This window comes from Neopsephotus bourkii, unplaced genomic scaffold, assembly GCF_033783945.1.
Source record: "Neopsephotus bourkii isolate Nb327-2 ecotype Australia unplaced genomic scaffold, CSIRO-AGI_Nbou_v1 NB_595, whole genome shotgun sequence".
NCBI classification, from domain to species: domain Eukaryota; kingdom Metazoa; phylum Chordata; class Aves; order Psittaciformes; family Psittacidae; genus Neopsephotus; species Neopsephotus bourkii.
The window spans coordinates 2,773,156-2,788,854 of record NW_026901096.1 but is presented as its reverse complement, the minus strand read 5'-3'; the positions used below and the strand labels follow the sequence as shown (position 1 = coordinate 2,788,854).

The 15,699-nt window shown below is 41.7% G+C and overlaps 1 protein-coding gene across 4 annotated transcripts in view; it reads left to right on the top strand.

The window, feature by feature from the left end:
• The first annotated feature begins 4,899 nt into the window (after positions 1-4,899).
• The window catches only part of ASAP2 (ArfGAP with SH3 domain, ankyrin repeat and PH domain 2), a 90,782-nt gene continuing 79,982 nt past the window's right edge, over positions 4,900-15,699 (top strand). For 2 of the 4 annotated variants that reach the window (XM_061351760.1, XM_061351759.1), the window contains exon 1: positions 4,902-5,102. In XM_061351760.1, coding sequence (XP_061207744.1) covers positions 4,977-5,102 — 126 coding nt within the window. In that variant the 5' untranslated portion in view covers positions 4,902-4,976. Of the gene's footprint in view, positions 5,103-15,699 lie in introns of all 4 variants that reach the window. The other 2 variants (XR_009725203.1, XM_061351761.1) reach the window with 2 other exon arrangements.

Below are 15,699 nucleotides of genomic sequence, written 5' to 3'. Positions count from 1 at the left end.
AACTTAGCAGTATGGCTGATTGCACTCCAGGACCCATGCTGTATTTTTGTACTTCTAACTTACCAGTACAGATGTGAAAAGCTGTCCCTCTCAATGGAGATGCACCATGCTCTGTCTTACAGGAGGGCTGTTCTCAGTCTTGCTTGCTGATTATGTTCAGTTGCATCAATTACTTAATATATTCGGAAAAAAGAAGGACAATTTCCCTGAGTTCTGGAAGGCAGATGATTGTTGTTGCTCCTTCCAACTGAAATATTCTATTAATACATGGTGCTGTGCTATACAAAATATGTCTTCTCAGTATAATTTGAGGGAATGACCTTCTCCACAGAATCCTTCCTGCTTGAGATCTTCTTGAAGCATGGATGGTATCCCAAGTTTGACAGATTCTGTAATCTCTTTCCCTACTACTCAGAGCTGCTATAAGCACTTCTGCTGGAGGATGCAGGCTTGTTTTGAGTCTGAAATGTCAAACTAGCTGAATACAAGTGTCAGATCCTGCAGAACAAGACCTTGATCAGGCAGAATTCAAGAGCAGAAGCACGACCTCTGAAGGAATCTCCTTTCTGCACTGCCTAGGGGCTGCCATGTCCCATATCACCAAGCAGCTGTCCTGCAAATTAAACTAACATTTCCTACCCCTTCCCATGGATTCCAGATCATCAGCTGTAGGCAGGAAACCAACGTAGAAAAGGATGGCCCCTGAAAGGCACCTAAGGCAGCTAGTTCATCACTGCCAGGTATTCCCATTCAAACTTACGTCAAGTGAGTGGCGTGAGTTTGAATAGGTGAGGACTTTATCATATAAGGATAGCAAACTTCAGGTGAGAAGATTTATTTTTGTTTCTAAATGTATTCTCCACTTTAAAGGTCATCATATTTTATTTAACAGACATTCATGAAGTACATGGTCCCATCTGTTTCACTCTTGCTTGGAAGCCTGACTCTGGGAGATGAAATAGAATTTTGCTCTTTTCTTAAATTCTACTTTGCTTTGAGCCATGCTTCATTGCAAGGGGGAAACTTCGAATTTCTATGCTTATTTTCTATGATAAACTCAGGTGAACTTCCGTCTTAGTCTGCTTTTTTTGACGGTCTTTCTCTAACTCACTCAGGCCCTAGCTAGATGAATTTGCATTTAATTTCTTAGGGTTTCATAGTATTCTACATTGCCTCTTTGAAGGGAGACCACTTGCAAGTTCCCATGCCCTTTCAACTAAACAGACACTAACTTCTGCTTCTATTTGATCCATGACATTAACCTCCAACTCTGAACTGTTACATTTGAAGGACACAAGGTCTATCACGCCTTCCCATGCTGACCCTAATTCCCTCTTAAACAGCCCAATCTATTTCAAAATCCTTCTTGAAAACCCTATTTGAAATGTCTTATGAAACATTTGGGCAATAGCGCACTGAGATCAGACTCTCACGCAGATCAATAATGGTCAAGTATTTACTTATATGCACTCAATTGCATTTCCATTAGCTAATTTTAGATGCTCAAATCTCCAGACGCTGCCTTGTTGTTCTGTGTATGGTATCTGGTCCTCGGTTTGGGTTCTTAATTAATGGCAGTGATGCAAATAAATATTTTGACATAGAGATAGGATTTCTAAAGGCTCAAAAAACAAAAGGAGAAAAAAAAAATAAGTCTAAGGATTTGAAGGTCTGACATGTTTTTTATAACACTGACTGACAAAATGATTAATACTGGTTTAAAGTCAATGTAGGAAGAAATGTTTGTACAAATCAAGTATTCTGAGCTTCATATCCTCTGCAAGGGAAAGAAACCTAAACCCTGATATTTCACATCACTTTATAGAGTTGTAGTCTATGCTTATCTACAAGATTAGAAGCTTTTCAGTAATGTGCAGAGCTTGGATATTTAGAAAGTGGTTTTGTTACTTATTTCTCTTTAGTAGAGGAGTCTAACTTTGTGACTTGGTCAAAGAAAACAGTGACATTTTACGTAGCATTAATTGCAGATAAGAAAGAAAGAGTGTCCAAAGCCAGAGGAGAAGGAGCAATGGTGAGCAAGCAAGCAGGAAAAACCTAGAAATGAAATAGTAGTATCAGATCCTGCATAAGCAAGCTTCATTCACAGCTGTTTCATTATTGAACCATTTCACTGCAACACTTATAAATTCAAAGAATAGGCTGGATGCTAAAATTAAGTGTTGCTCCTAAATACCTAGAGACCATAATGGACAAGTAGATGAGCCAGTACAATATCGGGACCAGAAAGTCTAATGATACTCCTGAATGTAACAGTGAGGGAGTAGGGGACCAAAATAAGAATTTATTGAGGTGTTAGAACTGTAAGAATGATGGAAAGGCTAAGAAAATATCCTTTCAGTGAGAGACACAGGACTCACACACACTAATGAAAGTGTTACTGCAAAGTAATGAGTTGGCACATGTCAGTTGACCCACAGTCACCATCTGTGTACTCAATCTTGGTTTGTGGCCAATGCAAAGCAATTCAAATTGGCTCTGCTCTCTTCAAAACAGGGAAGTTGATCAGCTTAGTTTATCAAGAAATAAAACTGAGAAATTAGTTCATTATAGTGTACAAGAATGCTCACAGGGAGAAAAGTCCGAGTACTGAATAGCTCCTCAACCTACAGGAAAAATTGTAATAACAAGCAACAGCTGGAAGATGCAGTAATCTTGGCTTCTCCAAATTGTGAGTCTTGAGAGCAAGGCTAGATACTGTCTAGGTTCACCCAAGCACAAGCCTTCAACTTCAGAAACAAGAGAGCTGAGTCAAGAGCACAGTCTGTCAAGCAAAAAGGCCTAGCAGTTTCACTGGAATGGCAAAGTTCTAATCTATTCAATGAAAGATTAGAAGCTGTCACTGCAATCATCTGGCCTGACCTGCTGTGTAAACACAGTCTATAGAATTTAAAATTTCATTGTGTGAACTGTCTTAGTTGTATATACTCCAATATCAAACTGAAGATGCAACCACTAGAGACTGCATTGACTTGCTGCAGATTCAGTCTACACCTGATAGAAGAGCTGCTGCAAAATTTAAAATGTAGTATTATTTGCCTTTCAGATCCCGCCAAGGCTTTCATCCCTTTCAAAATTTCTAAATACATATGCCACACTGGAAAATATGAAGTCTAAAAATGCTAGTTCCCTAAGTTTTGGTAATAGGGTAGTAAGTATTGCTCTGAAGGTAATCACCATCACCTGATACAAAAATGGAGATGTAAGATCCACATATTTTTAGCAAGAATGACTATTTATGTTCATTCTGGTCACAGATATACTCATGTATCGTGTAACATACAAATACATGTTTAATGCATTAGCACCATAACAATTTATACCTTCATATGCTCCATCAACTGAAACATGCACAAGACTTAACAAAGAGGGTGGTTTATAACACAAAGTTATGTGGAAAGAGAAGTTGAAAAGCAACATAACAGTGGCAAATTTTATGAGAGAAAATACGAAAAGTTTAGAATGGAAAAACTAGTAAGAGTTAGAAAAAGGGAAAGAACATACAGATAGGCATTGCTCATCTGCTTTGCTACAACCAGTAGAATGAATATGGTCGATAAGCTTCATCGCTCATGTTAAAGGACAACTTCTCACAACACTAGCAAGGATCACAATGGGCTGTAACATCTGGGTAGGCCTGCAGTTATTTATATGGACATTTTACAAACTGCAGCAAAAGAGTACCTGCTGACTCATCTGAATTCCCTGGAGAGTTTTAAAATCCAGCAATAAAGAATCATTTACAGACAGCTAATAACTCCATCACCAGAGGGCCAGAGGAGAGTCTGGGCCAAAATACAGGCTTCCATTCCTTTCTGCATGAAGAAGCTAGAAGTCCTAAGGGCTCTGAGGCCAAGATAAACCACTGCTGTGGATCATATTCCCAGTATTCCCAATACAAGCCAGCACCATGCCCCATTGGTGACACCTTGCAAATCTCCTTTTCTGTCCATCAGTCACAAATGCCACAGCTGTGGCTAACCTGTGTTCTTTCTGTCTTGAATAATCCTTGTGGCTTTATATTAAAGTACAAGGCATCTCCTCCTCTTATACCACTACTTTGAGTACAGAAAAAGCTTTCTAAGAATTTAGATATAGATTTTGGCCTAAAACTATTTTTTGCACAGACCTCTTGGGAATTTGTCAGCATTTCTCAGCTTTATCTCCCTCAAAACTCGGCCACAAACTCGTAAAATAGATTAAACTGTCGAAATATAGATTATGAATTGTGAGGGAAGAGCCTGTCCCTGCCACCTCCGGGCAGCCACGGAGGGGACAGTGCAAAGACCAGTCCTGTGGGCTTCCACCCGTTACATCAGGTAGGCATGGTCCCTCACCTTCCCTGCCCTTGGGTTTTTGTTGTTAAACACGATCTTAATTACACGGCTGTCTTTGCCCTGCGTGTCCCTCGGATCACCCAGCCACAGGCTTCTCTTCAGCTAGAGCCGCACTGCTCCCCCCCTCCACAGCTTCCCGCTCCCTCTCTCCCCTCAGCGGGGCTATGAGGGAAAAAGGGAGGGGGCCGCCATCTTCTCCGGGCGGGAGTCAGGGGGCGAGTGCCCGGCGGCAGGTCTCCTCCGGGCGTGCGGTGACTGAAAGGGAGATTCACGCGGCCGCGCCTCTGCCCGCCTCCTCCCTCTGTGTGTGAGAGCGAGGAGAAAGCGCGAGGGAGGGCGGGGTACGGAGAGAGCTCCCGCCACCGCCTCCCCTCGCCGCTGGGCGTGTGCCCGGCCCCGGTGCTGCGTGACCGCGCGCGGAGGAGGAGTGTGGGTGCGGGGAATTTCCTTGTGTGGCGGCGGAGGAGGAACAACACCGCTCCAGACGGCGGGGCTGTGAGGAGGGTGCTGCCGCCCGTTGCTGAGCGATGTGAGGCGGGAGCCCCCCCTGGGCCCTCCCCTCCCCCCGGAGCCGCCTGTTTCACCCCCCCCCCCCCTCCCCTCACTCATCCCCGCCCCGCCATGCCGGACCAGATCTCCGTGTCGGAATTCGTGTCCGAAACCAATGAGGATTACAAGTCACCTACCGCCTCCAACTTCACCACCCGGATGGCCCAGTGCAGGAACACGGTGGCCGCCATCGAGGAGGTGAGTCCCCGGAGGGGAGGCGCGGCGGGGAGGGGAGCGGGCTACGCAGCCCCCTCCGGCCTGGTTGCCCGCCGCGGCGGCAGCACAGAACAAGGCACTACCGGCATTGGCTCCTGCCGCTCCCTCTCCACTCCCGGCCCCGAGGAGCGCCCTCGGCTGCCACTGAGAGGAAATCGGGCTCGCGGTGGAGAGGGGAAAGAAAAGAAGGCTGGGGGGGGGGAGGTTGAGGCGCTGTTGCCCCCCCGGCCCGCGGGCTCCCGCCGCGCCCGCTTCCCCGCTCTGAGCTCGCCCGTCTGTGCATAGCGAGGCTGAAGGGGTGGCCGGCGCCTGCACGGCTTCTCTTAGTCTGGGGGTAGGGGAACCCGACCCTTCGCTTCTCTTTCTCCTCCTGGTGCCTGCGGAGCCCTAAGTCTGTCGGTTCTTCCCACCCTCCCTCTTACCTGAGGGGTTATTTGAATTCTCCACCCGCGCCCCTCTGCCCTTTTCTTTTACAGCGACACCTGAAACGCCTCGGCTCCCCGCGCCTTCTTCCCGCCCCACTGTGGGGGGCTTCGGCCCTGGCAGCCCGGCGGTACGAGAGGTTGAAGTGTCCTTTACCAATGTGTGTGTGTGTGTGCCTGGCTGCACAGGTGGGATTTAATCTTTCCAGGCCCTGTGCGTAGAAACTGAAACATCTCTTTCCCTCGGACATATGCTTTAAGATAGCGTTCCCTCAGGAACCGCTTCTCCAGGGGCGTGAGGCGATGCCTGCCCCTCGCTATACAGCCCCACGGAGCGGCGCCGGCTCGGCTTCCCCTCGGTGCGCGGGAGCCCCCTCTTTCCTGCCAGGCTTGGACAGCCTGGGCTGCGAATACTTGGTAGGAGTCGCTTTTGTCTGAGAGAGAGCGGTTTGTTTTTCTTTCAAAATACTCGAAACGTGCAGTTGAACCTGGCGGTAAGAGCCCTCCCTGCTACGGAGGGTGGCTGCCAGCGCTGGGGGAAGAGAGAGAGAGAGAGAGAGACTGAGAGTCTTCCCTCCTGTTTCAAATCAGAGGGAAATCTGGGACAGGTCTGAACACAGTGAGAGCGCATTCCACATCCCAGTTGTATATGCACAATGAAATAGGAAGCATCTGTGTATCTTGATTCCTCTAGCAGCTTCTCTGAAGTAACCTGGGGGGGGGGGGGGGATCTTGCTTGTGATGCAGATTAATTTGCTCCATCTACCTGTTACATCAGTTCTTATATTGAGTGTTTAGTTGATTTGTTTTGCAGTAAGCATGTATTTTAAAAAGAGCCTCTTCAGCAGAGTCTTGTCAGTAGTTGATGTTCCTTCTTACAAAAGAACTGCCACTAGCAATGGATTATTAACGTGTCTTAAGTGAACAAAACCTGGGTTAGGTGTTTAAACACCCTTTTCAAGATTTTCCTGTTTTGCCAGTTCCCAAAGCCGCTAGAGCAGGGAGTTGAATTCAAAATAATCTGCACAGAAGTAGTTAGTTTTGTTCCTGAGGTAATTTTCTTCCCTGCAAGCTTGCACTTAAATGCCTAAGTTTAATTATACCTTATGAACCTGATAGTCTTAAGATCAGCAATTCTGATTCTTTTTCTTAAAGATTATTTTTAATAGTGAATCTGTTGTAAGGTAGAGCTGCTTAATAGTTGATTAACACAGAATTGAAGTTGGCATTTGGGTCAAAAGCAGTTCTGCTGGATTTAGAGATTATTACAAGTCTCATGAAAATTGGTCTCTCTCTAAGGCTATATGGTTGCAAAGTTGTCATAACAATTCTCAGAAAAAAACATAGAAAAATGATTTAAATTTCTGATGATACAAAATTTATGTATGACTGCATAAAATTTGTAACACGTGTCTTAAAGTCTTTTAAAGATTTAACTCAGTAAGTTACATTTTGAAGACTTTTTTTACATGAGGAGAATTATATGCATTTACAAATTTGAATATGGTGGATTCCTTATTTAATCTGCTTAGCATTTGTCGTGTAACAGAGAAAGAAAATCAGTACGATAAATCTTTGTATCTCTGCATATTTTGGAAATTAGACACTGCTATTTTGGGTACAAAAATTATCTCTTATATTAATGATGATAAATAATGTGCCTAGTGTCTTACGGATCTAAGTGAAGTTTGCAAGGCAGGATATGAGAGATTGCACTGGCTGTAGCTGTTCTTAATAGTATTCGTCTATCTGACACTTTTGGCAAAGTATCAGTAGTTGCTGCCTGTTTGTGTGCTGTCCTAAAGCCTGTGTTGAAATGACTGTTGATTTATTTTTTTCCTTTGTGATTTATCAAGATGAACAAATTAATTTTCAAAACTAAGATTTTTTTTCCAAATTTAGACTTCTTTGGTTTGGAAATACTCAGGTCATTTAGGTTGATGTGCCTTTTTTCTCAGGTTGTGATCCTTTGATAAAAAGCTGTCTATAAGTTCTGTAATAGAGATATCAGTGCTCAGCACCTTTTTTTTCTAAAATACTAGGCACGAATTAGTTCATCAGCTTGTTATGAACTAAGACTTAGTAAAGAATGCATCTAAAAATGTACAGGTAACATAAAGAAGCTGTACCTTTTTAATGTCACAGGCACCGTAAAGCATCAGTTTCCAGTGTGTGCTGCTGTGTTGCAGTAGACAGTACAGTTCTGAAAACTAGAAAGTCTGGCTGTGTATAGTTTAGGGAACACGGTATTCAAAACAGTTAATAGGTAAGTTTAAACCATGCTGACTGCTGGCTTTGTGTAGGCATTGGTTTTAACAAGTGACTGGAAGAGTTAATTAATTGAAGACAGTTAAGTGTTTGTTTTCCAGGATATTGTATACATGCATTAAATAACAAATTAAGTGGTTAATACTTATGCTCTGAAGATGTCTTTTAACTGCTTTTCCCAGCAAATGCATTTCTGGAATGGACTATGCACTGCCTGCATGAAGCCAGCTTAAGTCTCCCAGGCCTTTCCTTGGAAGCAGAGGCACAGGGGGAGGCAGAGCAAAAGCACAGGAGGTAGGGGCTAATGTGACTTGTTAGCTTGAGCTCAGCTCTCTGCAAACACGGATACCTGCTTCCAGATCCCACTGGGAAGTCTTTTGCACTTCACATTGTGGCTTACCAGTTTTGTGATTCTTAGGTAATTAGCAGGTGTCTAATAGTGTCTTAAAAGTTTAGTTAATGAGGCCTTGCTTTCAGTGATGGAGTGGAAAAAGCTTGATGAGGAAATCAATAAGATGTTGGACAACTATAAGTGTATAATTTACCAATGCATCTCTGTGGGCAATGGTATTGCCTTAAATCGGTGTTTTCTGAGCTTGTGTTAACTGACCTGTGTCAGTTCAAAAATATGATTGGTTTTCAGTATCAGCTGAGAGTATGTTGAATTTTACTGGTTTATGTGATTGTAACACCGCTTACAGACCCTAGATCATGGCCTTTTGTGATCACCAGAAGCTCCTGCACTGCAGTTTGGGAACTGATGCCTATTCAGACAGTTGGAAGGGAATCTGATCCTTTGCAGTCGGTCGTGGAAAAGGGATTAGGAAAGGCGTGCTTATAGAACACAGCATGATTTCAGAGGAAAAGGAATCATGTAGTATCTGCATTGTTCTCAGATTAGGATGTTGCTTAGCAAAATGTTGGGAATCTTTAGCTTCTGCTAAAACAAAAGTCAACAGCATGTGTCACAGGCCCTTACAGGTTACTGTTTAATCTTTGCGTGTATGATAGTGACAAAGATTAAACAAATTTTAATTGATAGAGTGCAGAGCACAACCACATGACTGGGGGAGGAGTTGCTTGAAATCAGTAATCTAGTCTGACAAATGTCTAGTCTTTTTAGTTGACTTGCTGTTAAAGGTCCCAGGATCTAAAAATGTGTGGTGACCATTCTTAAGGTACAAAAGCTTAAAAATCTGATTTTTGGTACTGCTATTTGTTACTACTACACTTCTTTCTTTTTTGCGCTATAAGTTAAATAAAATAGTCCCTAAACTGTAATGGAGCCTGCAAAGTAGTCCTAATAGCTGTGCACTTTAAAGATTTTTAGAGATTATTTTTTATAGTATTTTAATGATTAGAATCCAAGGGTGTGACTTTTTTTTTAAGCATGAATTAAGTTTTACAATAAACTGGAACTGAAGGCTGTAAAAATCCTCCCTGTTTATTTCTGTTCTACCTGTTTATCGTGGACCAAGAAAGAAGGGTAGGGGGCTGTTGTGTAGGTTACCGTGTGAACAGAGAGTAGCAGACAGTTCATGTACCAAAGACATTTCCATCTAATGTCTTGATGGTGAGGTTGGCTTGAGGTGCAAAGTTTACCCCACTTACTTAAACTTTGTTGCATGCATGGATTTCCCTATGAAGAGAGGAGAATGGAAATATTGCCAGTTTAATAAATTACGGGAACACCCTCCCCACCATAGTAACTCTTGCTGCTGGGATGAATGTCTTGTAAGAAGTAGACAGGATGAAGATGTGATGGAAAGATTGAAAACATAAAATCAAAAGAAACAGTACAGTAGTAGTGAGGATGGTCTTAGTTCTCTGATTAGAAGCAGAGTTTAATTGTTTGAGGTCTATTTAAAAGCCACTGTCCAGGAATTTTGTAAAATCCATGCAATTAATGTTAAAGCCATAACTTGCAGTTTCAGGCCTCTACCTGCCTTTGTTCTATAGGCCACCTGAGGCAATCCCACCATTTTCAGCTGGCTTGGAGAGGCATGAGGGATTGATGCTTATAGAGTTTTGTTCCTTCTTGAATGTTAAAATTCTTTAACTCTCTGTGCTCCATTTTGGTTCTACGAAGCTAACAAGGGCAAGAAGGAATACCAGCTTGATAGAGTGGGTGAATATGAGACTGAAGACATGTGTGGGTTTTTTTAAATTTCTGCTTTCCCCATTATGTATTTTTTGCTTGTCAGGTCTTCAGGACTGGAGTTCTGTCTTCCTATAGTACATGTTTGTGACTTGTTTTGGGAAACTATGTGAAGAAGGTGTTTTTGTGTACTTGGAGAAGGAGTAGGAAATGTCATATGTTGCAGTGCATTTTGAGAAATTTACTGCTATTACTCATAAATTTCCTTTTATTAAAATATATCTTTGCCCAACATAATGTGGTGTTTGCTAGAATGTATTTTCACACTTTTCTTAACTCGCTACAGTTCATTAATTATATGCTGTTTAAAGCTTTTTTTTGTTTGTTTTATGTCAACTGCTACTTCCTTTCTGGAATTGTGATTCTCTGTCATCAGCATCCAGAGAGGTTTCTGTGAAAGTCATTGACACAAATGGTATGCTGATTTCAAAAGGAGTGTGGGAATTTTTTTCTTTCTGAGAGGAATACAGAGCATGGAAGTTGCAGAAATACAGGAGCTAAACTGCAGATCTTCAGCTGGAGCTTTGTGCATATTTTAAAATGCAGAATTAGAACCTTAAACCTTTAAAGTGCAGACAATGTGCAGTTAAAACAGTTTGAAGCCATGTTAAGTAGCTTGCTGTGCACCTTACTTTGGTGCATCTAATGATGTTTCTGCTTTCTGTTACCGAATGCTCCCATTCCCCATAGGAGGATCAATGGAAAATACGTACTCTTCTGAAGGATTTCATGAACTGTGGCTTTTGTCTTTTGAGTTTTCCCTAGCGCCGCTGCATTTCTCAGAATCATCTGGATTTAGTATATTTCTTGCTGATGCTAAAAGAGAGTAGGTGTGGGAAGTGGCTAATTCTGCTTAGGTTTAATCCACCTTCACTTCCTCTTCTTATCTTCATATTGTTCTCTTTTAACCATAATATACAGCAATGGTAGGTAGAGGTGGGGTGTTTGTTCTGAAAAGCATTGCAAAGTCACAGGGTAAAAGTCTAATCCCTGCTCCAAAGCACTTATAGTCCACATGTCAAGTGGACATGGCTGATGAGGTGGAGGAATCGAAGAAAAGTTGGTGGACCTGACTAGTGTGCTTTGTTTGTAGCTGAGTCACTGTGAAGTGGTTTATTCGTGTGCATTAGTGATTTTTAAACACTGTAGTTCAGCTCTTAAATATTTTTATTTTTTTTTTTAATCATTTGCACCTTCCGTGTGTATTTACTAGCTCTGAGAAAGTTGGGCCTAGCCCTATTTAAGTTAACTCTTTCCTCTGTATTGGGTATAGCTTCTCATACTTTTTTAATGTTTAGGGTCTCCTTATCTCTCTTAACTTATCAAAGCCCCTTTGCTGCAGAGGTCAGTGATGCTTTGCCTGACATCTATAGAGGTCAGTGGTGCTTTGCCCCTTCACTGGCAGCCTTGGCCCAGCCCTGTCCATGGTACTAGAGCGATGGCCGGGGCTCACATGACCTTCCCACTGAGTTGGGGTGTCTCTTATGGATGGGCTCACAGCAAGAGTCTTCACTTGCCCTCAGTCCTCACTGGCTCTGAGTAAATGTTATGTTCTTTATGAAATTGCTAGAGAGGGAGGAAGAGACATTCTCCATGTGAAATCTTTCTGTAGCTTCTCCAGCTGTGAGGCTGTCTTCCATCTTTGCTCTCCTTTCCATTCTATGTTTAGTGATACATAGTTCAGAAGAGTTTGTGGAAGCTATAAAATGTAAGTGTTGGTAAGATAAGCACCAACTAAGCTTTGGTAGGAAAACATGAAGGCGTGATTTAAAAAAAACTAATGGGTGTCTGTGGCTGGAGTTAGTTTGATCAGAGGGAGGGGGTGTCATGAATAAACAAGAGATGGTTGGTATTGCCTACTGATAAGTATTAGAATCAAAGATCACTCTTTTTACATTTAATGCAAAGGAAAGTGCTTTTAGAAATATGGAGAGAGATTCAGGGTTTAGTATAATGAGTGGATGTGACTGAGGAAGACTATTTGTCAAGGCCAGAATGTTGAAATAATTAAATTATGAGATTATGGATAAAAGCCTTAGTTTAGAGTGAAAGTCTGTATTTTAGCGATAATATACAGAAAAGATCTGTATGGTTGATGATAAACAGTTTTCAGTTTAAGAGAGCCTGTTGGTTATGGTCTTGTAAAGCAGGCTGTCTGCTAACACTGCAAGCATGGAGGAAGAGTGCAAGAGGAATAAATAAGATCTGTGTTTCAGTCACATTATGTGATGACAAACCAAGATGACAGAGGCAGGAAAAGCTGATGTGAGAATCACTGAATTAGCAGAAATTAAGTGGATCTTGTGGATGACACTGAAGTAAGTAGAGTGTTTGAATGACTGGGGCTGCATTCATTGTGTACTAAAAGCAAAAAAACAAGCAAAAATATATTTAAGGAACAAGTCAATAAACTGAGTGCTGGTGAGCTCTGCAGATCTGAAGATGTTATGTACTAAAGCTGGAAGAATGTTCATGAGCTATCCTAAGAAAGGGGAAAATTGTGAGGAAAAACACCAAGAAGAATGTCCCAGATGAGCCAGGCCTGTCAGAAATGGGAAGAAAAAGCCATGTAGTCAGAGGAAAGTTTTGGATTAAAGAGTATGAGAGAAAAGACAAATTTGCAGAAGTCAAGTTCCTTTAGGAATGAGAGCAGACATTAAAGAAAGCAAAATCACTGTTTAATCACATAGAGTTGTGAGGAGAAAAAGAAAGGATAATACAGTTAAAATGTAGCAATATTAAAGATAATGTAGGTATTGTCAGATCTAAATGAGTGTCCTGCTGTAGTTTCTGAGCTCAAAGTATGGGAGAAGGTAGGGTGGATAGCAGGGAGAGGGATGCAAGTAAGCAATGCAGTAAATAAAACTGTGAGCTTAAAGTACTCAGCTTCTTGGGACTGGTTAACTTATCTTCCAGGATTCTGGAAGAACTGGGATGGTAACTAGCAGATACTCCTAGCAAATCCTCTGAAGGCTAGGATGATAGTTGATTTAGGCTTAGTGTTCAGAAAGCAAGGGTTCAGAGAAAGGAAATATTTGCAGCTAGTAAAAATGTTTGCAATAGATGTAGAAATGCAGACCATAAAACTGTTACATTGAGGAGGAGAAGTGTTCTTGCTCATAGCTTGCATGTATCCCTGGAGGAGTGGCAGGTTAGCAAAGTAACTGGTTCCTCTTCCTGCTTCCACAAATGCTAGAAAAATAACTGTGAACAAGTAGCTGCCACTGCTATGCAAGTAGGCAGTACTTTCACATATGCTTTCATGTTTGAAGTTGTAGTATAGTCAGATGCTCAAGAACTTCATGTTAGGACAAATTGTGTAGCTCCTTGTTTACTCTTTCATCTGTGCTGGCAATTTCTCATGGAAAAATAGAATTACTGAGAGTTACACTTGTAAAGCTGTAGAGGGCAATTACAGCCAGAGTAGAGTTAAAAATCTCTGCTTTGGTCCATTTTTATCTGAAGGGGGCCTTATAGGGATGCTGGAGAGGGACTCTTCATTAGGAACTGTAGTGACAGGACAAGGGGTAACGGGTTAAAACTTAAACAGGGGAAGTTTAGATTGGATATAAGGAGGAAATTCTTTCCTGTTAGCGTGGTGAGGCACTGGAATGGGTTGCCCAGGGAGGTTGTGAATGCTCCATCCCTGGCAGTGTTCAAGGCCAGGTTGGAGGAAGCCTTGGGTGAGATGGCTTAGTGTGAGGTGTCCCTGCCCATGGCAGGGGGCTTGGAACTAGATGATCTTAAGATCCTTTCCAACCCTAACTATTCTATGATTCTGTGATTTTAACAGACAGATGGGTTTTGTTTTGTTTGTTTGTTTGTTTCGTTGGTTTTTGGTAGTGGTTAGGTGTACGTAACTACTGATCTTATTGCAAGCTGACGGTGAGATTGTTTCTCCCTTTTTTTCATAGCCTTTTCCCCACAAGGTCTCACTGTTAGCATCAGTCTCAGGCTGTTCTGCATGCAAAGTATTTACTGTATATAGTTGCTCTCAGTGTGGGGAGTGGAGGGGGGGAAGAAACATAAGCTTGAAGAGTGGGTATTAGATAAGAAATTTTTTTGCTATTAAGATGACCATCAGCTTTTATTTGGACTAAATCCAGACTTCTTTAATGAAGTTTACATCAATGTAGGGCTTAGTGGAGGAGTAAATTTGGCTAAGAAGCAACAAAAAGTGGGAATGCAATAAAAAGCAAGACTTGGAAAGTACTAGCTGAAATGTCTGAGAGGTAATATGAGGATCAGACAGAAGTGAAAAGCAGGAAAAGCGAACTTGAATTAAAGACAAACTGGGAGTTGAGAGTCATCCAAAAGCAGAAGTATTGTGATGAAACAGGATTGTGAGGGTCAGGAACTGGAATATAGGGAGAAGTATTAAGGAGTGGATAAGGAAATGCATCAGAAGTCTGGGGTTCAGGGGTATCGGAATTAACAGGAACTGCAAAGGAAGGGGGAGTGCAGCAGTGTTTATGTAGGAAGGAGGATGAAAACACCAGACAGAGAACGTAGAGGGAGGGCTAATGTGAAAAGGATCAGTGTAGTAATGAGGCAGGGGAGGAACAGTGATGGAGAAAAGTGGGTAACGGTGGTATCATAGCTACATCCTACCCTATAGTTAAGGAGAGCAGAAGAGTTCTGCACATTATATATCCAGAAAATGTGATACAGTATGGTGTATTATGCAGACTTCAGCTGTTGTATATATCTTAATTTTAATTGGAAAGAGAAAGTTACCTTGTGGGGGAAAATTTACTGATGGAGGAAATGAGATACAGCACTGTAACTGAATAGCTTTGTTTCTCCTGAGCAATGCTGCCTTGCAGGAAATAAGCTTGAGTAGTGTGATTCAGTACTTTCATCTAGAGTAGTAATCTTTGTTTTCAGTGAGTAGATGTTAGATAGAATTTGAAAAATTTGATTGTTTGTATATGTGAACTCTGTTTCACAAAAATATTTACTGTTGAATGACCTTGCACAGCACAATGTATTCCTTTGGAGTATATTCTTTGAGGTGGCTGTAAAAGTTAACATGAAAGAAACTACAGTGTAAATTCTTGTATCTGATTGTTAAACCAAGAAGAAATAGGGAATTGAGAGGGAAGGCTGAAACTCTGCTCCTCATTATCTTGGAGCAGTGTGGTGTATAGAACCGTCTGCTGTTTGTGGACCCCTCAGATATTCCTGATTAAAGATCAGATTATCAAGGTAGTTGTAGTCTGAAATCCATAATTCTGTCTAGGCATTATGCTAAGTATGTGTGTAGATACATCAAAACAGCTGAACAAGCTAAACAAATTACTTTTAAGTTCGTGAAAGCTTGGTTCTACATTTAGGAGACATATAGGAAGGGAGAAAAGAGTGAAGCAATGTGAACATTCATATGGATTATTTTCTTTCTGTTTATAGTTTCTGTTCTTTGTTAGTGAAAGATTTCTTTCCTAGGAATTTCAAGGGAAATTAGAGTGTATTCTAGGGAAGGCAACTTAGAAACAAATGCATTTGCTAATCATTTTAATCCCCTTCAATCAAACAGGATTACTGTTTGGCTATAGCAATAGGAGTGGAAATTTCCTTAGCACATGCAAAACATGCACTATAGAGTCTTGCAAAGCACATGTTTTTAATCATTTGTTTGTTTTCCGGAACTGTAGGTGTATGTTGCACAACAACAGAAAAAACACCAGCAGAGTCCTCCTACACTTTCATCTCCATGTAGAGTAGATGCTAG